The 24,802-nt window shown below is 40.8% G+C and overlaps 1 protein-coding gene across 1 annotated transcript; it reads right to left on the reverse strand.

Annotated features, from left to right (window-relative positions):
- Positions 1-2,639: 2,639 nt before the first annotated feature.
- On the reverse strand, positions 2,640-19,831 carry LOC101161026 (zinc finger protein 37). Its single transcript, XM_020700155.2, has 2 exons — positions 18,230-19,831; positions 2,640-5,092 (listed from the first exon to the last, which is right to left on the reverse strand). Exons 1-2 carry the CDS (start codon positions 19,578-19,580, stop codon positions 3,864-3,866), a joined length of 2,580 nt encoding a protein of 859 aa, XP_020555814.1. The 5' UTR covers positions 19,581-19,831; the 3' UTR covers positions 2,640-3,863.
- Positions 19,832-24,802: the final 4,971 nt, after the last annotated feature.

Consider the following 24,802-nt stretch of genomic DNA (forward strand, 5'->3'; position numbering starts at 1 on the left):
ACATAGAACAGCGGCATCTGGTGGCGGACTGGACGTATATTGACATATGTTTCAACTTAGCTCCTTGTAACACTTCAATGTGGAAATAATGATGAAAAATAGTAAAACAAAACAATGTTGTTAATGATGATTAGAAAAAAACAATGTAAAACAGCACCACGTGTCGTTTTTTGTGAGAGGTGCTTGACACAGCAAAATACACATCACATGAAGGAAAGAAACGCAAAGCAAAAAACAAAATTGTAAAACACTGGTCTTGAACTCAGGATGCAAATCCCACTGACTGTTCCACTGAGCTACCTTTATTGATAACAATTTAGCTTGCCATTATAAATTCAAGTATTTTTTATACACCATGTTCATAGCGTATTGTTTTATTCGGAGAAATCAAGTTAAAATTATCCTGAGCCACAGTGCGTTTTTTACAAGGAGCCATGGTAAAGTGCAATGAACTGACGCTGATTCCAATCTTGGGGAAACAATGAAACTGGTCGGGAAACATTAGGGATTCATTTTGTATTTCTGAAGAATAGCGCGCCCTACTTGTACAAAACACAAGTGACATCTGAAGCGTGGTTCAACCAAACGAAGCATTTGGCGCGTCATACGTCATCCAACACGCGATCTGCGCTAGTTGACACACGCCACGAAACATTGTGCCGTAACACTTTGCTTCATGAAGGTGAAACGTGCGCTGAAGCACCGTGTCAAACGGGCCTTCCCTACTTGAGCGCATAGCAACAGCATGCAAGTGGATGGAGTCAGACTGGGTTTTCCACCTCATCCCACTGCTCACAGGTAAGGCTAGAAGTGCTTATGTTGATGATTCTTTAAACTATGAAAAAGTAAAAACTGTAGTCTTGCATAAATATGACATCAGCCATGAGTCTTACCGACAGAGATTTTGTTCCCTGCAAGTGGACCTCGCCGAAAGTCCCAAGTACCTTTATGCCTGTCTCAAGAAACTCTATGATTAGTGGATTCAACCCAAAGATAAAACCGTAAAAGAAATTAGCAAAATAATCATCACGGAACAATCCTTAACAATGTCTCCTGAGTTTCAGGTCTGGATAAAAGAGCATGGGCCTAAAACAGCAGCTGAAGCCACAACACTGAGAGGTATGTACCCACCACAGAACAGCTCCAGGAGTACCTGTGCGTGATTTCATTCGTTTTTTTGTTTTTTTTTAATAATTCCGTTAATCAACAACTCAAAAGTAATGGCTGATTTTTATTATTTAATTTTCAATAAATTTTGATTTATGGTTACTTTTGAATGTTTCAAGTCATTTCAGTGAACATTGTGGACTTTCTTTCTTTCTCTAACTGATGGGTACCAACAGTTTTGTCCACCACTGTACATGGGGAATTTTTTGTGCAGAAGTTCCCCAGTAAACTCCTAAAAACTTTCACCTGTTTCAACTATTAAAATGTTCAGCTCCTTTAGCTTTTTCCAGCTATGACTTTTGGTCCTTCAAATCCTTGAACTTTTTGAGATATTCCAGGATTTTCGCTCCATTGGGCACACCTTTGTTTCTTTCAATGATTATAACTCCAACATACTTTTAGCTAGAGACACCGTTCGAACATTGAAATGATCCTAAGGCTTTGGACTACAAAATAAGTTTACAAATCATTATGGGATGGCGACACAACCTACTGTTAGGCAGCCACTTTGTGACAAAATCTGAGGCGAATATTGCATTTAACTTCATCCATGGCTGGAACTGAATACATTGAAATTTGCTGGCTATGGACATATAATGAATGTGGGCGTGGTTAGCAAACAAACGCCGTTGCAAAGGACGTCCAAGAGTTTACTTTTTCCGATTTGTCTGAAACATTGATTTGTTAGTTATCCCCAGGCGACCCAAACATAAAATGGTTGCTATGGGGATAAAATCAATAGAAAAGCCGCCATTTTGAAAAGAAGTGGATTTTCTGTCAACTTATCATATTAAGCTATTACCAATATGATACTCTTAAGCAATGTGTTTCTCTGAGTTGATGATCGCAATGCAAGCACTTTTAGCCACATTGACATAATTATCATAGTTAGCATCTTAAGCTGTGTTTCGAAAAATTCTAACATTTTTAGCCATTTTAGCAACATTTTCAAAGTTTCTGTGCTTCTGCCATTTCTTCAGCAAATTAAGCTTTCATTCAGTTTTTTCCAGCTATGACTTTTTGTTTTTCAAATCCTTGAACTTTTCAAGATATTCCAGGATTTCCAAGACTTTTTGCTGCATTGAAGTACCTGGGAAAACCTTAAGCTTAACTCATTCTACAATTTTTCAAGCAATGTGTTTTTCTGAGTCATTATAGGATGCTGATCGCAATGCTAGCACTTTTAGCCATTTTAGCAACATCTTCAAATTTTTAATAGTTCAGCCATTTCTTCAGCCAATTCATCTTTCATTCAGTAATACAGCATTCAACCCTGCATTTTATTCTGGAAATGCAGCTCCTTCTAGTTGTCCATGTATCACAAGTTATTTTGTCATCGCAATATTGATAATTAACATTGCAAATCTTGAGTTTTCCTCATATTCAGCATTCCTAGGTAAAACAAATACCTTGCTGTCTGGAACAACAAACAGCAGAAACCCACACTGTGGGAAAGACTCCACACTTCTGACTGATGTTCACGTCCACTTTATTCTTCACAGTAAAGATTGGGACAGAACACTGAGAACTAAAAAGAACAGATAAACAATTCTAATCTCTACTAGAAAACATGAATAACAGACAAAAGACAGAAATACCAGTCTGTTTCTTTATCTGCATCTTCCTTAATACATGTCTGGGAAACTTTTCCTCACTAAATGGTTACTTAATCACATGACCCAACAAAAAATAAACTGCAATTATCATTTTTTTATTTGAAACAAGAATGAAATGTTGACTAAAGACATAAGAAGTATTGGAAATAAAAATATATACAAAATATGTCTAGTGTTGTCATGGAAACACACACACTGTCTCAGCATAAACTACTATTACAATAAGGCCATTCAAGAGATAAAGAATAAACCAATACTTGAAAACAACACATTTCTATTTACAGGTACATCTAAAAGAAATTTTTGAAAAAGTTTTTGTCCATAAATTCAAAAAGTGAAACTCATATTCATTACACATAGGCTGAAATGCTTAATCCTTCATTATTTTGATATTTGTAGCTAATATATGATTAACCTACGTCTGCCGGGATAGGCTCCGGCAGCCCCGTGACCCCGAAAGTGAAAAACGGATGAGAAGATGAATAAATGAATGAATATATGATTAACCTATAAATAAGTTCCTTAGAAAAGTAAAGTATCTTACAAAACTCTTAAAAAGGATGTTTTCAGAAAACTGTTCATTTCCATTCATCAATGTGGTACGGAGGACATCAGCCTGCGGTTCTGTGTTCATGCAATGAAAGCTCAGGTTGCTTTGATAACGGACTTCAGGTCATCTTCATTGTTGGGTCTAGAGTGTCATCTTCCTCTGAAAAACTGATCATAGGTAGTGTTAGGAGTAAATTAGAAAATTGGAGTCGGACCTCTGGATTTTAAAATATTAAAAACTTTTTTGTAGTTTTTTAAATTTTCTGAGATCAAACTATTTTTTTTAACCTGTAAAATAAAGTCTGTAAAATAAAACGGCTTAAAATATTTCAATCTAAATGTAATAGTTTCATATAAAATTCCTATTTCTTGTCGAAAGGTGAACTTTTCTGTATGGAATAGAAATGTTATTTACAATCTTTCTTCCTTCTCCTATTGTCTTTTACTACACAAGTTCTTTGCTGACTTTACTTGAGTTTAGAGTTTACACTTGATCCTTTATTACATTGTTTGGCAACCAAAAGACTTCTCTCATGTATGAGTTTTTAGGTGTCTTTTGAGGTTAGATACGTCGCTGAAACTTGCATCGCATTCTTTGCACGAAAAAGGCTTCTCTCCCGTGTGAGTTCTCATGTGTGTTTTAAGACTAGATATTTGAGTAAAACTTTTATTACATTCTTTACAAGAAAAAGGCTTCTCTCCTGTGTGAGTTCTCATGTGTGTTCTGAGACTAGATACACAACTAAAATTTTTATTACATTCTGTACAAGGAAAGGGCTTTTCTCCTGTGTGAGTTCTCATGTGTTTTTTGAGATCAGATATTTGAGTAAAACCTTTATCACATTCTTTACAAGAAAAAGGCTTCTCACCTGTGTGAGTTTTCATGTGTGTGTTGAGACTAGATATTTGACTAAAACATTTTTCACATATTTTACAAGTAAAGGGCTTTTCTCCTGTATGAGTTCTCATGTGTCTTTTAAGTTGAGATACTACACTAAAACATCTACCACATTCTTTACAAGCAAAAGGCTTTTCTCCTGTGTGAGTTCTTATGTGTGCTTTAAGATGAGAATTTCGACTAAAACTTTTATCACATTCTTTGCAAGTGTAACGCTTCTCTCCTGAATGGATTTTCATGTGAAGTCTGAACTGAGCCCAGAAACCAAAACTTTTGCCGCATTCTGTGCAGATATAAAGTGTGTCATCTGAATCTGTTTTCACGTAGAGAAAGAGATCGCTAACAATTTTTGAGCTTTCACCAGACTTTACAGAGGGAGGCACCATTTCGTTTGGAGATTGTTTGCGTTCTTCAACTGATGTCGCCTTCTTGAATTTTTCTCCAACACCAGAGTCACACCGACTTTCTGACTTGTGAGAGCTGTCCACATTTTGGTCCGTCTCTCCATCCGTTGATGTTGATTCTTCATGTTGGTTTCCTTCTTCATTCTGACTATCACTCTGCTGATTGTTTAGATCTGCTTCACTGCTCTCATCTTCCTCAAAAGACGGAATCTCCATCGAGGCATCAGTCTCCTGCTTCACATCAAATAGCTCCTCATCCAGACTAATGCAAAACTCTTCTTGCTCCTCTTTAATCAGCGGAGGTTCTTGTTCTTCCTGCTCCCCTTTCATCTGTGGTGGTTCTGGTTCCTGCAGTTCCTTTTTAATATATGGAGGTTCTGGTTCTACCTGTTCCACTCTGTAGTTCCTCTGCTGGTTGCAGAGATCCTCCTCTTCGGTCACATAATCCTGGGGGACGACTGCAGGAACACACACACAAGAACAAGACCTTTTATAATTTAATAGACTGTGTCTTATCAAAGACCAATAAAAATCTTAATCATCACATTTAGAATCTACAAAAATTAATTAAAAGAACTCTTTATTTCTCAAAGTTACAACAGTAAGATTTGATGTTAGTGGGTTAAACACCGAATCGAAGAAACCATTTGTGTTCTTTTCCCACCTGTTTGTTTTACAGTATCTCCACAGCTGCTTATTACATTTGGTTCTCACACACAAATACACAAAGGGATTTCTCCTGCATTACAACCAAGATTTAAACCAAATTTAATCTAAGCTGGAGGAAACTAAAACGGTAGGGTGTTGGTTGAGAACTGCAGGCTAATCTTTCCAGAAGCTCAAAATTGTTGTAATGCTCCTCAAAAGTATTTTGGAATAAACTGCAGGTCAGAAATCTTCTATTGAGAGAACCCGGCCACAGACATCGTAGGCCTGAACCAAAACTCTTCAACTTCAACCGGAAGTCCCATTATAATTCAATTAAGTTCATAGTGTCTACAAGTTTAAACTGTGTTCTTAAATTTTTTCTTTTTTTTTATCTTTTCCTGAGACACTGTTTGTTTTTGTCAAACAAAAATACCTTCAGCAGAATACTTTCCGCCTTCGTCAGAGTCTGACGCTGACGGAGGCGGAAGGTATTCTGCCGAAACATGTAAGGTACGTTTGACAAAAACAAACGTTAATTTAAGAACACGGAAGTCCCGCTTTCGGCAAATGATGTCTGCCATCTTTGTCATCTGCAGCCAGGTCCCTCTCCATTTTATTAATAAACTGTATTCTTCAATCAGTACTTAAAAGGTGAATTACTGCCACCAAGTAGGTTAGACCAGTGTTTTTCAACTTTTTCTGAGCCACGGCACACTTTAACCTTAAAAAAAATCCTGCGGCACACCAGCATCCAAAAATTAAAAAAAAAAGGAAAAACTCAGTCTGTATTGATCTACAGCCCCTGCACAATCTCACATGCATTTTTGAGATAATTGTTACAGAAAAAGCTGGAAACTGCAGCTGTTTTTTTCTAAAAGATGCAATAAAAGTTAAGTTAGAAGATTTAAAAAAAGTTTGATGTGTGTTCGTTGGTTTCAAGACGTTTAACAACAGATCTCCTCGTGCTCTGTCACTCTCACAACCCAATGCATCGTGGGAGATGTAGTGCATAAAACGGCCGGAGATCGGTTTTCGGAGCTTTATTGTTTTGTTAACTTGTTCCACGGTCTGATACCAGATTCTGTGGATAGCTACACCGCTAAAGACGAGCTTTATCTGGTATTTTCGTTAGAACTGAGCGACTTTACGAGCTAAATCGGGACAAGGAAGTGAAGACTTTAACCACTTCTGATTGGTCAGACTGATGACATGTGATTAAGCCCCCCAAGAATGATTGGTGGAGACAGTTAAAGGGACGGGACTTTTCCAAAATACAGCCGAAGGTGCAGCTGAATCGCGGTACCGTCATTCTTATCAAAATGTCTTTAATAAAATAAAATAAACACAAAGAAAAAGTATTTTACGGTCTTTAATATTCCTAATTCCTCAGTGTTTTATCAGGGCCTGTTTGGATGAACAGAGAGCTGAAATCCTGGAGATGGGAAATATTTTTAGATCAGTTAATGAGGGCAATTTCCCATGGCACACTTGACCATCTCCCATGGCACACTAGTGTGCCGCGGCACACTGGTTGAAAAACACTGGGCTAGAGGGGTAACTCTCCAATTTCAATATGTCCCATAAACAACTTGCAAAGGTGAATTCCACTAAGTAAAATTACAGATGTTTTAAGGCTGTACTACACACTTTATGCACTTTACTCAGAAAGACTTTAACATTTTCACATGTTGCTTGCTGCTTGGGTAGCCGTCCTGCCATTTGCCCTGCTCCATGCATGTGGGTGTGCCTCTCCCATTTGAGGGAAGGGAAACGTTTGTTTTTAGATGTTCTGAGTCTTTGAAATGTGTGCATTAATGGTTTAAGTTACTTTTTGTCTCTTCATGATTTGCTGTGGACTGTTTGTTCGGTTATTTACTTCCTGTAATGTGCCGCTAAATGCCACTTTTTTGCACAGTAACATTAGCTTGGGATTGTAAGGGGCAGTAGGTTAGCAGGAGAGAGGGTAAACAAAGGTGTGCTAAGAGATCAATGTAGGGATACTTCCACTCCAACAGTCACAATCCAGGGAGAATTTTCTGATGAACTACTGCTGCCCTGCAGAAAATGTGTCTTAAACAACACAGGTTTGGGCTCAAAATTACATAATCATAAATAAAAGACCACTGGGAACAAATTCACAATAGGAAAATATATACAGTGAGGTCAATAAGTATTTCATGTCATGTAAGATGGCGGCGCGCAGGAGTGCAGCGGCTTCTCATGCTCCCGGTACCAACACCGTTTACAGGACTGCTTTCGATGACTGTGCTTTGTTAACAGACTCTATGGTCAGTCTCACCGATACTACCAGCGTTAAGAAGCACATAAAATACAGCCGGACCGAAATAACGACCATAAAGGACAGTTTGGACTCAGACACAACAACAGCGGGCCATGGACTCAAGGCCTTACTGGGCAGGCTGCATCTCCTGAGGACACCGAAGTGGCGCAAGGATGTTGGCCGAACAGAGAGCATGAGGAAGCGGTGTGCACAGACACGTAAGAGGGGCAAACGAGGCAGAGTGCTAGCCAGGCTAGAGGCCAACGCCGGCAGGCCGCCGATCCCGTCTCTGTTCCTGGCCAACGTCCGCTCCCTGGACAACAAGATGGACATGCTTCGACTGAGGCTGGGGGCTTCCAGTGAAATAAGGAACTCTGCAGTTATTTGTCTAACGCAAACGTGCCGGACCCAGCCTTTCAGCTCGACGGACGGCTTCTGTTCCGGGCGGACCGCAACCAGCAGTCGGGGAAAACCCGCGGAGGTGGACTGTGTATCTACATCCACAAAGGCTGGTGTACGGACTGCACAGTGGTGAACAGCCACTGCTCCGAGGCGATAGAGCATATGGCTGTTAAATGCCGGCCACACTATCTGCCTCGTGAGTTTACGGCGGCGTTTATCATGGCTGTTTACATCCCGCCGGGCGCTAATGCTAATGCTAACGAAGCGCTAACGGAGCTACACAACATCAGCTCGCTCCAGCACAAGCACCCGGAGGCTTTTTACGTGGTTGCAGGGGACTTCAACCATGTAAACCTGACAGACACTCTGCCCAAGTTCCACCAGCACATCAACTTTCCAACACGCGGAAATAATATTCTGGACTGTGTCTACACCAACAAAAAAGACGCATACAGAGCTGTCCCCCATCCTCATTTGGGTTTTTCAGACCACATAGCAATCATGCTGGTCCCTGTTTACCGCCCTCTCCTCAGACGACAGACACCAAGACAGCGGACCATCACAGTGTGGCCTAGTGAGGCTGCATCAGCTCTGCAAGACTGTTTCCAGCACACAGACTGGCAGATCTTCAGGGAGGCAGCTTCGCATGAGGAGGAGGTGGACCTGGAGGATTATGCATCAGGAGTACTCAGGTACATCAGTAAGTGCACGGAGGATGTCACCAGCACCAGGACTGTAACAACCAGAAACCCTGGCTGAACGCAGAGGTGCGAGCTCTGCTGAAACACAGGAATGCTGCGTTCCATTCAGGTGACAAGGTGGCACTCAGAGCAGCCAGAAGGGAGCTGCATGCTGGGGTGAGGAGGGCCAAGGCCGCCTATGCTCAGAGGATTCAGGGACACTTTACGTCGAATGACCCCCGGAGTATGTGGAAGGGCATTAAGTGCATCACAGACTACAACACCAGAGATGCACAATACCCTGAGGACCACTCTCTACAAGACACACTCAACCTCTTCTACTCCCGCTTTGAGGACTCCAACGCCGCCCCTCCCAGCACCAGACTCACCATCCCACCTGGCGAAGAGCCTTTCAGCGTGACGCCCGCTGAGGTAAGGAGGACCCTCCAGAGGATCAACCCTCACAAAGCTGCTGGACCCGACAACATCCCTTGACGGGTGCTGAAGGACTGCGCACACCAGCTCACAGAGGTGCTGACAGACATCTTCAACACCTCCCTGATGCAGGCAGTCGTCCCCACCTGCCTGAAAACCGCCACCATCATTCCAATACCCAAATCATCCACAGTGACAGGTCTGAATGACTATCGGCCGGTTGCCCTGACACCAATAGTCATGAAATGTTTCGAAAAACTGGTCATGACCCGCATCACAAAATCCATCGATATCACCAAGGACCTGCACCAATATGCATACAGGTCAAACCGATCCACAGAGGACGCCATCTCCTCTGTGGTCCACACAACCCTCACCCACCTAGAGAACAAGAACGCGTACGTTCGACTGCTCTTCATGGACTTCACATCAGCTTTTAACACCATCATCCCGCAGACCCTCACCCAAAAACTACACATACTTGGACTGAACCCCAATCTGTGCAACTGGGTCATGGACTTCCTGACAGACAGACCACAGTCTGTGAAAATCCGCAACGTCTCCTCCTCCCCGATCACCCTCAGCACGGGCCCCCCCCAACGCTGTGTGCTGAGCCCCCTCCTGTTCACCCTGCTCACGCACGACTGCACAGCGAGTCACCCCAGCTGTCTGATCGTGAAGTTTGCGGATGACACAGCTGTGGTTGGATGCATCAATGATGAGTCCGACTACAGGAAGGAGGTGGAACATCTGGAGAGCTGGTGCAGAGACAACAACCTCTGCATCAATGGGAAGAAGACCAAGGAGATGATCGTGGATTTCAGGAAGGACAGATGCCCCCCTCCCCCCATTCACATAGGAGGGGACATGGTGGAAGTGGTTTCCAGCTTCAGGTATCTGGGTGTGCACATTTCCAGCGACCTCACCTGGAGCACCAACACCTCCTGCCTTGTCAAAAAGGCACATCAGCACCTCTATTTCCAGAGGAGGCTCAAGCGAGCTGGGATGGGAATATCAGTCCTGACCTCCTTCTACAGGTGTGTGGTGGAGAGCGTCATGACCTCCTGCATCACGGTGTGGCACGGCAGCTGCTCTGCAGCAGAGAGGAAAACTCTGCAACGAGACAAAAGCTGCACAGAGGACTGTGGGCTGCAGCCTGCCGTCCACCACCGACATCTATACAACCAGATGCAGGAAACGAGCCTCCCGCATCCTGAAAGACCCCACTCACCCCTCACACCCTCTGTTCTCCCTGCTCCCCTCAGGCAGGAGACTGAGGAGCATGAAGAGCAGGACCACCAGACTGAGGAATAGTTTCTTTCCTGAAGAAGTCAGACTGCTGAACTCCGGTTGATCACTGCACCCCCCCCCCCCCCCATGGACAACAAGCTAATTCCCAAGTGCAATATCACAGGGCTGTGCAATACTTAACATAACATACTGTGCAATTTGAAAAATACTTCTGTGCAATACTCCGTAACAGACTGATATCACATTGATATTATTATTGATACTATATTTATTTATGTCTGAATGTAAATGGCTGGCCCGGGACCAGAGAGCCTAATTTTGTTTTATCATGATAAAATGACAATAAAGTTTCCTGATTCCTGATTTGATCACTCTGTGATTTAGCAAGTTCTCCCACTTAGAAAACATGGAGGGGTCTACAATTTTCATCATGGGTGCATTTCCACAGTGAGAGACAGAATCTGAAGAAACATTCAGAAAACACGTTGTACAATTTTTTTTAAACAATTTATGTAGCAGCAATAGCATTAACCTCAGCACAACGGAAATTAGGACTTTTATTTTCCTACCGGCGGAAAAAAAATAATTCAGTTTCAAACTATTCAGCGCTCCTGAGAGCTACGTGATATTTGGACTATTTGGATTAGGGTGTTTTCTTACTAGATAATGTAATTTCTTACAAATATACATTTGTCTAAAAATATACATTTACCCAGCTCTCCACATAGTTAATATTTACAAGTTTTTATCTCATAAATTTATGATTTAGTCAGAGACTAAAGGACGCACAGAAATAATAAAATAAATAATTAATATCTGGCAGCATTTTGAATCGATACCAGTATTGCCAAATGAAATATCGCAATATTTTGCCGAATCGATTTTTTCTTACACCCCTAATATATAGGCTCATGTATTTGCCCCCCCCCCCCCCCCCCCCCCACACACACACACACACACCACCACCACCACCAACTGGCTGCCTTTAAACGGTTATTTCCCACTTAACCACTAGAGAGTGCTGTAGGTGTGCAGATCAGTATTTTAATTTACAAAGGAAAACTATAAGTGTCATTTAAAAAATGATGATAAATGCAACCAGGAAGTCACAACATAATAAAAACAATAGTTTTTTGTATTGATTTCTAATCAATCTTATCTCTGTTTTTGGCGTTTTCACGCCGTCTTTCCCTCTGTCTATGAAATGTTTTATTCTCAGTCACAAATGAGTGCTGAGAGAAAAAACAACAGATTTACTAGAGTTGAGCAGGTTGACAGCACCCCGCCCCTTTATTTTGCCTCCAGATGACTTATTTTTTGATGATTTTTTAAAATTATTTCTTTATCATGACAAAAACAGCCTAAAAACATGATGTTTTGGATTCTTGCTATAAGCTCCGTTTACATGGACAAAGCAATCGGAGTGAACACCTGATCAGAAGAAAAAGGCCGTTAGGAATACTCTGCCCCGATCAGATTTGTTCTTCCCAATTGAGATAGGTGGGTTATGCCGATTGTTGATCCAATCTCGGTGTATGTTAACAGTTTATTCCGATCATGGGTCACTGCTGCTCTGATTTTACATAATGGGAAATTTTACATCCTGCGTTGACGGTGCCTTGCTCCAAAGGAGCTTTGGAGTGCAAACAGGGCCGACCGGCTGCCATCTCTGAGCAGAGCAGCTTTATTTTTAACGATCAATTGGCGCACATTTTATAATTCTTCCTTGCACTCAGTCAAGAAGATAAGAAGAAGAGAGAATTCAAACTGGTTAGAATATAATTTAAAAGTCATCTTGAGATGCCATTATCTGGATGTCAAAATTTTGCTATATTTTTTTATTATTGTTAGTTAACCTATGGTCAATGATGCTTGGAAATACCTAGCCTGGTAGCTAACAGTAGTCATCAATATTCAATCAGAGTTTCATAACCATCCAGGTTAAAAATTCACAATATATGCTGATTTGTGTTCTATTCTTTCTTGGAAATACATCTGACAAATGGGTTCATCTTAAATTTGGGGTCAATATTTTTACATGCCAAAGTAAAAAGCAGCCCATTCTTTTTTTGTTTTTGTTTGCACACATCCAGATGACGAATAGCAGTGACATTCAGTGATCCATTAATTCCTTCTTAGACTACCTAACAGTAGTGCTGACAGAACGAAGACGGTATCATTTTTGAAAACGCACTCATTTTGGAAGCTCTACATCAAAAGAATGAATTATCGCCCGGTCCCAATGGACCGACGGTTTCTTTTCATGTATTTTTGGAAAATTGTGCATGCCGTTTTAATTTGAACGTCTGAGCTGGAGTGATAGCGGGGTGTGAGCGCAAGGGAGGGGCGCAGAAGTAGGACAAGCACAGAGAAAAAAGAAGAACGTCGCCAGGGCTCCAGAGAGCGACTATTTTGGTCTCATGAATAACTGGATTTTCAATAACAGGTTATAAAAAAACATATATGGTCACACCGGCGCACCCAGCTGTTCTGTGAAAAAAGAAATCCTGTACAAAATAATAATAATATAATATCAATATTATAAGTTATTCATGATATTCCCTTGAATTGAAGCTCTGGATATCAGACAGCAAAGAGTGAGACAGGATGCTATCTAAGGGAGTGAATGACATCATCGGCCTTGCTTAATGCGCATGACTGTGCCGCTGCACCAATTTAGAGAAGGAGAAGGTTTTCTCTTTGATGTTTGGGTCTTTGAAGTGCATGCATTGAAAGATTGAATGAGTTTATTTCAATGCAAGTTCTTTCTTGGACTGTTTGTTCGGGTTACTTCGTGTTACGTTATTAATGTCCTGCTAGATGAGCGGAAATCAAACCATAGGCAGCATAGAGCGCACATGTGCATGCGTGACTTCAGTCTGTTTAATGACAGTTCTTTTGTGATTATTTCTCCAAAGCCTAAATTTTCCTATGTGATCTGAGTTACTCAGTCTAGGAGTTGCAATGGTAAGCCAGTTTACCTTTCTTGAGTAATAGATATTTGACTTGTATGTGTTCAGGAAGGTGTCTTTGCTTGCTGCGTGTTGGGACATATTTAAGAGAGGGGTGGATAAGGATGAACTTGTAAAATTCTGAACCTTAAACATCAGGCCAACCAGCTTTTGAAGGGATCTCCATTAGGTTTACCAATTTTCATGAAGGTTTGTTGTCTTTTTCATCATTTAACCAAAATAAACATACAATCAAAGACAAGAGAGAAAGAATGGGCAGATGTTGGCAATAATTTTATATTAAAAGAAATCCGTCTAAACATTTTTATGTGTGGGACAAAATTCAGCTCAGAGTCAAAAAGTATGTCCAGAATTCTCATGCAGTGAGAATGTTTAAATCAAGGGTCTTAAACTCACGGCCCACGGGCTATTTGCGGCCCCCCCAAGATGATAGTTTGCGGTCCCTGCCTTAATGTGAAAGTTTAATGTTAATGCGTCCCGCCAGTTGGTCATAATTGACACTTTCTTAGTGTTGTGTGCGGAGCTGACGAACCAACCAATCACAGTGGGGTATATGACTCTTGAAGGCGTGACATTGACCGGGCTTGAAGGAGGAAAACCTTTAAGGCAGGTAACCTGACAGCCCCCTCCCCAGAACACATTAAGGAGTGCCTTACTTTCCTTTTTAGAAAGTGTCTATCAAGTCATTTTCTAAATACATGCAGTCAGTGCTGAGCTATTTTTTGGGGGCTGCACGGACCTTCCAGAGGAAGGTTAAGGTTATGGTTATGGTTACGTGCGGCGCCGTATTAACCCCAACCAAACGCCTCCCGAGCGCGGCTGTGACTGCAGCTCTCCGCTCCCGCAGGTGATGGTCAGCTGACCACACCTGCATGCGCGACGGCAAACAGGACTTTAACATTAAACACGTCTGCACAAACAGCAAGATTTTGTCTGAGACACACTTAAATTACGTGGGGAAAATGCAACGATAGACGTGTTTAAGATGAACCAGCGGATCACTGGGGGAGACCAGGGGCTGCAGACCGGGAAAGGTGTTGAGGTGAAGGCGAAGCTGCAGCGAGACTGAAGGAGAACAGGAAGTTGGAGTTGTTCTTAATATTCAATTTAGTTTTAAAATGCCCCTCCCCCTAAGTGTGATCTGTGTTATAATATCTATTATAATTATTTTAATGTTTTGTAATGTTTTATCAATAGGTATTTTAAATAATTTTAACTGATCGTTCAACTACAAAAACCGTCAGGACACGTTTCCCATAATGCATTGTTTTGCAGTCAGCCCATTGCTAAATTTCCAGCTGTGTTCGCTTTGGTTGGCGCCTTGCTCCCGCCCCTTTCTCGTGATATTTTTGTGATGATTGACAGTTGAGATTCGTTAGAGCTGCTCTAAATAACTTGTGACCAAGGTTTAAATGTGCAAAAAGTCATAGGAAAGAAAATCCAAAAATGTTTACTGTATTTTTTCTCCTTTAGTGATTTGTGTTTTTAAAGTAAACTTCAAAAAAAAAAAAATTTCAACACAGACTCAAAATTGAGAGCACATACTCTCTGACAGTCCAACAGCTCGCTCATGCTTAAAACGGCAAATTGACTGTCCAGTTCTTTCTATATAATAGACAATAAAATAAAATAGAAAAAATGATGAATATGAATTTGTAAATAATAATAAAAATCTTGGGATTAATTACCTCTAAAGATGAAAAAACTCAGTTAATAAGACAAATCTGTTGTAAACACTGCCAGTTTTAATAAAAGGACTGTGTTTTTCTTGAGGTGTTGCTGTGTCTTCATTTACTATCTTGTGTTTTACTGTGGTCAGCAAAACTTTTGAGTATGGAAAGAAAAAAAGTGTTGAGAACTTTTTCAGGATTTGTTCTAAAATCATCCACAGCAACAGAGACCTTAATGCGTTATTTACTGCTGAAATTGACAAACATTTTTAAGGGTGACAAATATTGTTTCTTTCTAAATCTGTTTTTTTTATCTGTTATGTTCCGTTGATTCTGATCTCCTGTTCCAAATAAAGATAAAACTGATGGTGATGAAATACATATTTTCTTTATCGTTCATCCAGTTCAAAAACAAACATACAGCAACCATTAAACATAGGATCTCAAATAGTAAGATATAGTAAGAATATTGGTCCGTTTTGTGAATCTTTTTTCTTGATTCATGAATCTAATCAGAACGGCAGCTAAGAAACAATCCACATCCCCACTGGAGGACAATGTGAGACTGCTGGGATCTTTTGCGGACAGTCAGCCCGTGCAGCAAGCGACAAAGGCGGAGAGGAGAGAGGAAGCAGAACGGAGGCTGCAGATCAGGCCCAGATGCTAAGCTACTAAAACAACTGTACAACTACCAAGCCTCCTCCTCTCAAGCGCCAGATCCAGTACACACAAAGTAGATGAATTGGAATTACAAACTGCCAAAAACAGCTTTGTGTGGAACTAAAGTGTTGTTTTCATCACGAAGACGTGACTTCTTACACTTATGCCCAACGCCACAGTCTAGCTATCGGGCCGCATGCTACACCAACAGGACAGAGACAAAGGCTTGGGTAAAAGCAGAGGAGGGGGGTTATTGCCCACTGAAGTTCCTTCAGCGACAGACTCAGACACCCAGAGAGTAGAAACAAGAGTTAGCGCAGTTCATTCATTCCTACTGCCATCAGACTGCACAACTCCTCTGTTTGACCAGGTCATTAAGATTTGCTAAATTGTTTATGTACCTATTTACTAAATTGTCTGAACTGATATTTGGGGAGCTGTAATTGCATTATCACTTGGTTTTTTTTTCCTTTCTTTTTGCTGCCATGACGTGTGAAACACCACATTAGCTGCGTTTCCATTAGGGCTGCACGATATGAGGAAAACTCGCAATATTAGTGATCATATGCGATGACGATACAACTTGTGATACATGAATATATTGCAAAACAACCAAGAACAATTTCCATTTCACAACAACAGCTTAATTTTAATAAGAGTTCACCCTAATCCACATAGGAGGCGAAAATCTAACATAAAACAGCTCCATCCGATTGGTGAACAACATCTAACCGCTCAAATGCATTAAGGGGTTTATTTGATTCGTTAAGTACTTCAAGCTGGCATAAGATTATTTTACCACACATATTTAAGGTAACCATTTATTGCAATTTCTGCCATCTTTTACCGTCTTAATATCGCGATAAATTTGCAATAAGCCTGCATAATTATTCGCAAATTTATTGTTATCCCGATTTCAACCTGTGCAATATCCATATCGCAAAAGTCAGCAAAAATCGCAATAAATGGTAAACCTTATGTGCTAAAACAATCTTATGGCAACTTGAACTATTTAATGAATTGAATAAATCCCTTAATTCATATGACCAATCAGATGGAGCCCTTCACATTGTTGACCAATCAGATGGAGCCTATATGTTAGATGGTGCCCTCCTAATTAGACGAGGGTCATAAGAATAATTTAAGGTATTTTGACTCTTAATTAAATCAAATTTTTGTAGTGAAATGGAAATGTTTTTGTTGTTTTTGCCATTTGTTCATGTATCGTAAGTCATATCGTCGTCGCAATATTGATCACTGATAGTCTTCCTCACACCGTGCAGCCCTAATTTGCGATATATTGTGCCGACCTAGTTTCCATTGACTATTTAATTGCACAAATTGGATTTGCAATCATACATTTTTTTGATGGAAACACCACAATTTCGAAAAAATGTGCATTTAAAACACAAAATGTTGTGCTTGAAGGAGATGGTTTTTAAGGGGCATTGAAATTGACATCTTGCAACACTGCAATGGAAACCTTTTTTTTTTCCTTTTTTTAATTAAATGTGCTTCTTTAAAGGAACTGGCTGCCTTGGGTGCTGCACGACGGACACCACAAGAGGTCCCACAACGTCACACAGCTCATCAAAAGTTTAGAGTGTCGTGCGGAACTGTTGGATCCACAGCTCCTCTTTTTTAACTAACCAACCACAATTTCCAAAAATGGCTTCATCTGTAGCCGCTCCCAGGTGTAAGGAGCTTGCCGCTCCATGACCGGAATAAGACGCCGACGTATCCTTTGATAGTTAATGATGAGCATTAATGTCATGGCAGAAATTTGAATGTATCTTGTTGTCTCATCAAAAAATAAAAATAAAGGTTCTAACTGCCTACTTACCCCTGAACAGGATTCTTACATGTGCCTGTCATCCAAATTCACCCTTATAGTTCTTGAACAGAATAAACTATAAGCAATACCATAGTACCACATATCTGCTGTAAATCAAAGTATTGTTCAAATCCGTTGCCATGTTTTTGAAAGACTTATTGCGTGAGTTGGTTTGTGTTTCTTCGACATTTAGTGGAAACAACTATTGACAGTGGAAAATGCCAATTTAGTAGAGAAAAACACAATATCATTAAGACTTATTTAGAACATTTAAAAAAAATTATATTTTACGACTTTTTCTCTGTTTGCATTCAACATATTTTATAAAATAAAACACCTTAGCTTTTTCTTTTTAAAATAATATAATAATTTGGATGGCAAGTCAAAAATTAAACTTCAGTGATTTCCTTTTTTATAATGTTTATTGAAATGGTGACATCTTTGTACGATTCTTCACAACCTTTGGTTAAATTGCTGCATAAATTACAATAGGTCGCCGGACTGAAAAACTGAAAACAAATTACTGTGTGATGTGTATACCCTATGAAAACATTTAGCTTTGTTTTGTCTTCCAACACATTCATTCAAAAGAAGTCTTGTTAATTACTTAGGTAGCTTTACTAAAAATAAAGTAAATTATTGTGATTACATAGTGTGGAAGTGACAGACATTTAAGTCACGATGAAAAAAACTGGGCAACTTGGAAAGAGGATTTTTGCCCACTTTCGATGTGGAAAGTACACTGCTTTGTAAAGTACTTACCATCGTCGTCTGAGTCGGAAATCGGTGCTTCGTCATTCGCCAGCTCTTCTTCATCTTCCTCTTCTTGTAATGGAGGCACGAGTGCTCCCGTTGCTCGCCGCACAGTTTGCAGTTTCGCCATCCCGGCGTGGCATGGCTGGCCGTCCTTAAAGCAGTGGATGAGATGATCCTCGGATCCATCGCATGCATTCGTGATTCCACAATCCTTGAAGGATTTTCTTATCGTCTCTGGGGGGATGTCTTGCCAAGCCGATATTATCCATGTAACCAACAAACGCAGTGCGGGCGCTTTCAAATTCCCGCCAGATGTCCACTCCTTATCTTCGTCCCCGACCATCCACTTGGCGTACAATTCTCTGAGCTTATCTTTAAAGGGCTTGCCCCAGATATCAGCAGGTTGGACGTACTTGGTGCAGCCATTGGGGATAACCGTCATTGACACGTTGTACTTCTTCAGCTCTTCTTTTGTTTCCTTACTGATGTGACAGTGGTCAGCATCCCAGACTAGAAGACTCTTCCGGAGACCAAAACCGCTGCAAACTTTCTGACACCACATTTCTGTTAGCTCCTGATTCATCCATCCGTTGATTGAGGTCGCCACCGCAGCTTCTTGGACATCTTGCAGTCTTGCCACTTCTCGCTTTGCGTCCCGAAACACAATCAACGGCTTCAATTTTGCGCCATTCGCTTTCGCCGCCAAGGTCACGGTGAAATGCGACTTCTCGTGACCGGATGCGTTCATGACATCACTCCTGCTGCCGGCGGGCTCGGCTGTTGTGGGTCCAGGCATGTCGAACCAAGCAGATGTCTCGTCCATTGCAATGATTTCGCCGTCCTCGATGCCATCTGCAGTTCGCTTATTGGCAACCGACGTGACAAAAGAGACAAGCCGGTGAACAACTTGGTCTGGATCCTTCTGAGCCGGCGCCGTCTTCCGACGGAGCAATAACTGGTGGCGTTTCATAAATTTATCAAGCCAACCAGAACTGGCTGTGAACGTTTCTTTCCTCTTTGAGGCCTCATCAATCTCCTTATCAAAAATCTTCTTGGCTTTCATGCGGATCATCTTCCTGGAGACACGCCCACCTTTCCGCCTTTGCTCAGTAATCCACGTTAAAACCAGGTTTTCCAATTCGTCGCTGGCTTTCTTTGCACCTCCACCCCGCAATCGTTTGCTTGTTGCTCCTTTTTCTGCGATAGTTTTCTCCATATCCCCCATCTGCTTGCGCCATTCTCGGATCCGTTTAGAATCCACCCCAAAATGTCGAGCGGATTCCTCGCCTGAATGTTCTTTGGCGTACGCCACCGCACGAAGTTTAAACGCTAAATCGAATGAGCGTTTCTTGGCCATCGCGACCCTGGCTCACAATACAAACTGGTACAAAAAATAAAAATAAAAAACAACACCCGTCCGCTCCGCCTGACCGAGGAAAGGATGGCAGATCTTATTCTTAAGGAGCCCGGCCACTATTAGACACCGGCGTCGATTAGAGACCGGCCACATTTGGAAAATATACACAGTTTCTAAAAATAGCTCATTAGACATCGTTCCACTTGAACTTTGATCAGAATATTCTGGAAGCTGGTGGGCTTATCTCCGAGGTTCAAGCGAACATACCTATAGTGCGGAGCTGAAGTTGTTTTTTCCCGATTTCCAGCAGTCTGCGCTGACGACAGAGCCCCTCCTCGTTCTGGACGATGGTGCCTTCTTCACGGTGTGGGTGTCTGGAGCCTTTTTTGGCGGCGGCAGCAGCCGATAGTTCCTCGATGACGGACTCCCACCGAGGTTCTGAAGACATCTTTACTGCAGCTGCTCTGATCTAATAGCCTCCAACTCCCACAGACACCGCCGTCCTCTTCACTGCAGCTCCGATCATCTGCTAGTCTCACAATCACAGCCACGTTTTCTTTCCGTTCAACACTTCTTAACTCATTTACGACACTTTGGAAAATAGTGAGAGTTCCCACACGAACCACGTATCGTCCTTTTTTGTCCAGAAACCTCAAAAACGTCCCAACAAAACACCACCGTCCTCTAAACACAAGCTAACACCGCTAGCCTGCTAGCGCCTCGCGCCGTTCTTCTTCTTTGGTTTTATTTGCGGTTGCCGAACGTCACGGTGCATTAGCGCCACCACGTGGTCCGGAGCCGCAAAAACTGTGATACAGTACACAGCAACAAATCTGAAGTGAGGTTTGCTAGTTTGGTTCCACATGAGCACCAGTGACGTGAGGTGAGGTTGATGAATGGACTGAATATTTCACCATTCATCAACGGCAGCTAACAGCTTATAAAATAAACACAAGAACATATCTGTCCTACAGAAAATATTTCTTTTATAGAAATCAATAAAACACGTGTTTAAATTATTCATATATAGTGTAAACAAATTAAAGTATACAGATGTGTTCAGCACGCATTTGACCCACAGTAACTATTTCTAGTATTTTTCCAACTTCGAATTCTGGTGCTTTAATCAGTTATCAAATGTTGTCGGTGAAAATGATCATAAAATAAATTAAATGAATTTACTTACATTTTTATCCACTTACTCCCATGGTATTTAAAAAAACATTGAAAAACATTTTGTCCTCCACAAAAAGCTCTATCTGTGATCTGTTGGAAAAGTCTTCCTTATTTTCCCTTATTTTATGAGTTTTTTTGTGAACAGCTTACATTAATTTGTTCAAATGCATTTATCCAATAACAGTACACACAGTTGACTAGCGTTAACTAAACACATTATGAACAATCTTACCTGAAGGTGGGTGTGTCACGTAGTTGTGATCCATCTTTACTGCGTTAGCCTTAGCCACCATGTCGCTATCTTCACAGCATAGCTGCATAGAAGGATCAGTAAAGTAGTTCCAAGGGAATCGGCTCGGGACAACGCCACTCTTCAGGCGACGAACGACGCAGCCGCCACTGTAATCTTCCGGAGCGAAGTGCCGGCTGCAGACATAGGTGCTACCTGTTTTGACTTTGAAACGATGCCCTTCCTCTCTTCGGATCGCCTGTATCCATTTGGTTTTCAGGTTTGGATCCACAGGAAAAGAATGAAATGAAAGGTAGGGTTGTTTTTGTTTGGAAGACGAACAGCCTGGAACACAACAGAAACTCCGATTCTTTGACTCTGCCATTTTTCGGATCTGCCGCTATGCTAACAGGAAGTTCGTATACACTTCATTGACGTATTTCCGTTGGAAAACAGCTGAGCCAGGTGATGTGTTTTAATAGCTTTTTACACATTTCAATCCCCCCTGAGACGTTCACATCGTTATTGTATTATGTTGTTTGTCAATAAAGTATATAAAAAAGGTCTACGGAGAGAGACGGTCTTTTTCTACGGCACCAATGTAGCTTCAAAGCAGAGGTCAGCTCATGACTGCCCCCTGCTGGTGAGGCATGCCTCACCTGAAACCCTTTCTGCAGGGCTTCCACCGCACGTCTCTGTTCACATTGAGCCCTGCCGTCAGACATGAGGCACAGCGCTTCAGAAATCTCAGAAACGGTGGAAAACGGGTTGAGTTGACTGAAAATGTATATTTAACACAGATCAGTGGAAAATAATATCTACTTCATTTACCTTTTTCTATTTTATCACAATTATGACAGGTGAGGCTCTGCCTCACTTGCTTCACCTGACCAAACGTCACTAATGATCACGGTCACTACTAAATCCCAAGTAAGTATCACAGTTAAACACTGATCAGGAAACCTGCAGATCAGATCTCCATTTCTACTGAAATCTCAAACGTTATTTGAGTTTCTACAGATTCTAGTTGAATTCATCAAACTTGATAGTGAAAATTAAATTAGAATGAATTAAATCAATCCTGGCAAATCTTGTATGATGTCCTCAGTGACCCTGCGACAGACTGGCGACCTGTCCAGGGTGTCCCCTGCCTTCGCCCATCAGTGGCCAGGATAGGTTCCAGCAGCCCCGTGACCCAGATAGGGACAAACGGAAGAAGATGAATGAATGAATGAATGACTGTCCTCAGTGTTTGTTCAACGTTCTAAATCTGAATCTGACTATCATACAGTAGTTTTATTTCTCAGGCGTTCAGATCGCAAGGAGGAGAAAAATCAGTTTAAACAAATGAAAACACAAACAGGGTCTTGAAGGCAGCAAATGCAGCTCGCTAAACTTTACATTTGACAGCTTCTGCGTTTTCTGTAAATGTTGGAGTTTGTTTGTTTCTCAGTCCCTGCCGTCCTCGGGGCCAAAACCTCCTTAAAGGTCAGGGGGTCTGGAGTTTTGGAAGATCCTGATTCTGTCAGGAGGAGCTGCTCTGAACTTTCTTTGCAACATCAGCTGAAAATCTGGTTCTTGAAGATGTAATTTTTTGGTTGTCTTGATTGATCATGATGACATGCTGATCTGCAGATGACGTCAATGGGGCAGCAGTTGTCTTTGGGGCGTGGCTGCTCTCAGATCATTATTTATCTAAATTTAAAGTTGTCTGAAACACCAGCTGTTCTTTCTGCCAGAAGCAACCTGAAACATGCTCTCATTTATGCTCATCTTTTCACTTACAAATTATGGAAAAACCTCCACCAATTCATCACCGACTGTATTTTTGCTGATTTTCCACTTTATCATAAAATCGTAACATCTGGTTTTCATAGTTTTGAGCACAAAGATGCCGTGATGCCTTCTTCTTTTATACATTTGCTATCATTTATGGCTATGGTTAAATCTCATATTCACAAAAGTAAATTTGCTAATAAAAACCTGAATTCGTCCGTCTGAAATTTGAACTGCAGCAATATGTAAAATTAACTTCTGCTTCAAAAAATGCAAAGGCTCAACAAACGATTAACATCTGTAAATCATTTTGATTTGAGACATAAGTTAACTCTCGCATTTCTATTTTTATTGATTTATTTGCTTTATTAATTTACTTATGTATTTTTAGTTATTTATTTCCTTCTGTGATTGCTTTATTTGGTTATTATTTAGAAGAAATTTGTTTAAAAAAACTATATTACTTATAATTTTGTTCTGATTAGTTAAGATTTTCAAAAGGTCAAAACAATGTTGTTTTTTATTCAGAGCTGTGTTTTATTATTATATTGTACTGTTACCACTATTTAATTTTTGTATTGTATTTTGCAAATTTAAAAAAAAAATGTGGCTGCCTTCTTCTACGGAGACCCTAAAGTGCCATTGTAGAAAAACAGAAAAAAACAATTGATATAAAAAAACTAAAAAACTAATTGTAACCAGTTATTTTTTCATTTTATTTATTTATTTATTTTTTTACATCAATTGTTGTTTTCTTCAGTGGCCCTCTAGGGGCTCTGTTCTCTGCTGCCCTCCTCTGGTGAAAAATAAAACAGCTTTTGTTTTGAAAGGGTTCAAATCTTCTAGAATGATCTGCTGGTCTTCCTCCACCGTGTGGATCAGGACTTTGAAAATCCAGATCACTGCAACAGAAAAATAGAGACTTCAAACATTGAAATTTGTCAAATAATTGATTGTATTCTCATCATTTGAGATGAAGTAAAACAGTCCAAACATACAAGTCACATTAGCATAACAAAATAAAATAATAGAAATAAGTCCTTCAGAGAGGGTAACAAAATGTTTTTTAAGACCTTTTAGGTAAAATCCTTTTTCTATAAATCTTTCATTGGATTTGTCCAGTGTTTTCCTTATCAAGAAAATACGGTTTGGGAAGGTACAGACCTTTTAGGGACTTTAGGTCACACTGGGACCTTCTACCATCAAAAGTAAAGGTCAAACAACTTCATTCAATCTCCAAATAGGTTGTTTTTTTTTCTTGCCTTGGAAGGTCTGAATCTTCCTCATTAGTGGCCTCACAGTTCTTCGTTAATCCCTATGGTTTTAGAAATTAAAATGTTTCGAAGTCATTGTTGCGTGGTACACCCTGTTGCTGAAGAGCAAGCGTCCTTCAGGAATGTGGTTCTTCTGCTGCAGAACAATCTTCTGAAAAAAGCTGCACTTCCTTCAACGGCAGAGAAAAAGTCCCAAAGATGACCTGGGGCCTGTTTCAGAAAGGAGGTTAAGTGTAAACTCTGAGTGCATTAACCCTGAAATCAGGGAAACCCTGGTTTTTCCGTTTCAGAATGGGAGGTTTGTTAAACCAGAGAAAGCAGAGTAAGTCAAACCCGTTTCTGAAAGAGAGGTAACTTCTACTCGGAGTCCGTATCCATGGTTACTTATGCTGTGAACCTAACCTGGTCGGGAGCAGGTTTTATTCTCCAAACTCGAAGTTTCTGCTGGTCCCCTCCCCTTTTTAAAGACGAACGACGTATTTTTCGCTTTAACCTTCATTGCCCACATTTCCGTCACACAGAGACGGTCTAAGTGACAAGAATGGCTTGTCCTTTTTTGGAGGACCCAATAGACGAGGAGGCTGCATTAATTCATAGAGAATTATATTTACCTCTTACGAGGATTTTGAGAAGACTCGATTTCTTTTTCACTTTTAACTGCTGCCATGTTCTTTTAATTCCTGCAGGATTGCATCTATGTGAAAATGAAATCAGGGACATTGAATTAGATTAATGTAACAATTATTTTATGGAAACACAATTTGCTA

The sequence above is a fragment of the Oryzias latipes genome, chromosome 2 (assembly GCF_002234675.1).
Source record: "Oryzias latipes chromosome 2, ASM223467v1".
Lineage (NCBI taxonomy): Eukaryota > Metazoa > Chordata > Actinopteri > Beloniformes > Adrianichthyidae > Oryzias > Oryzias latipes.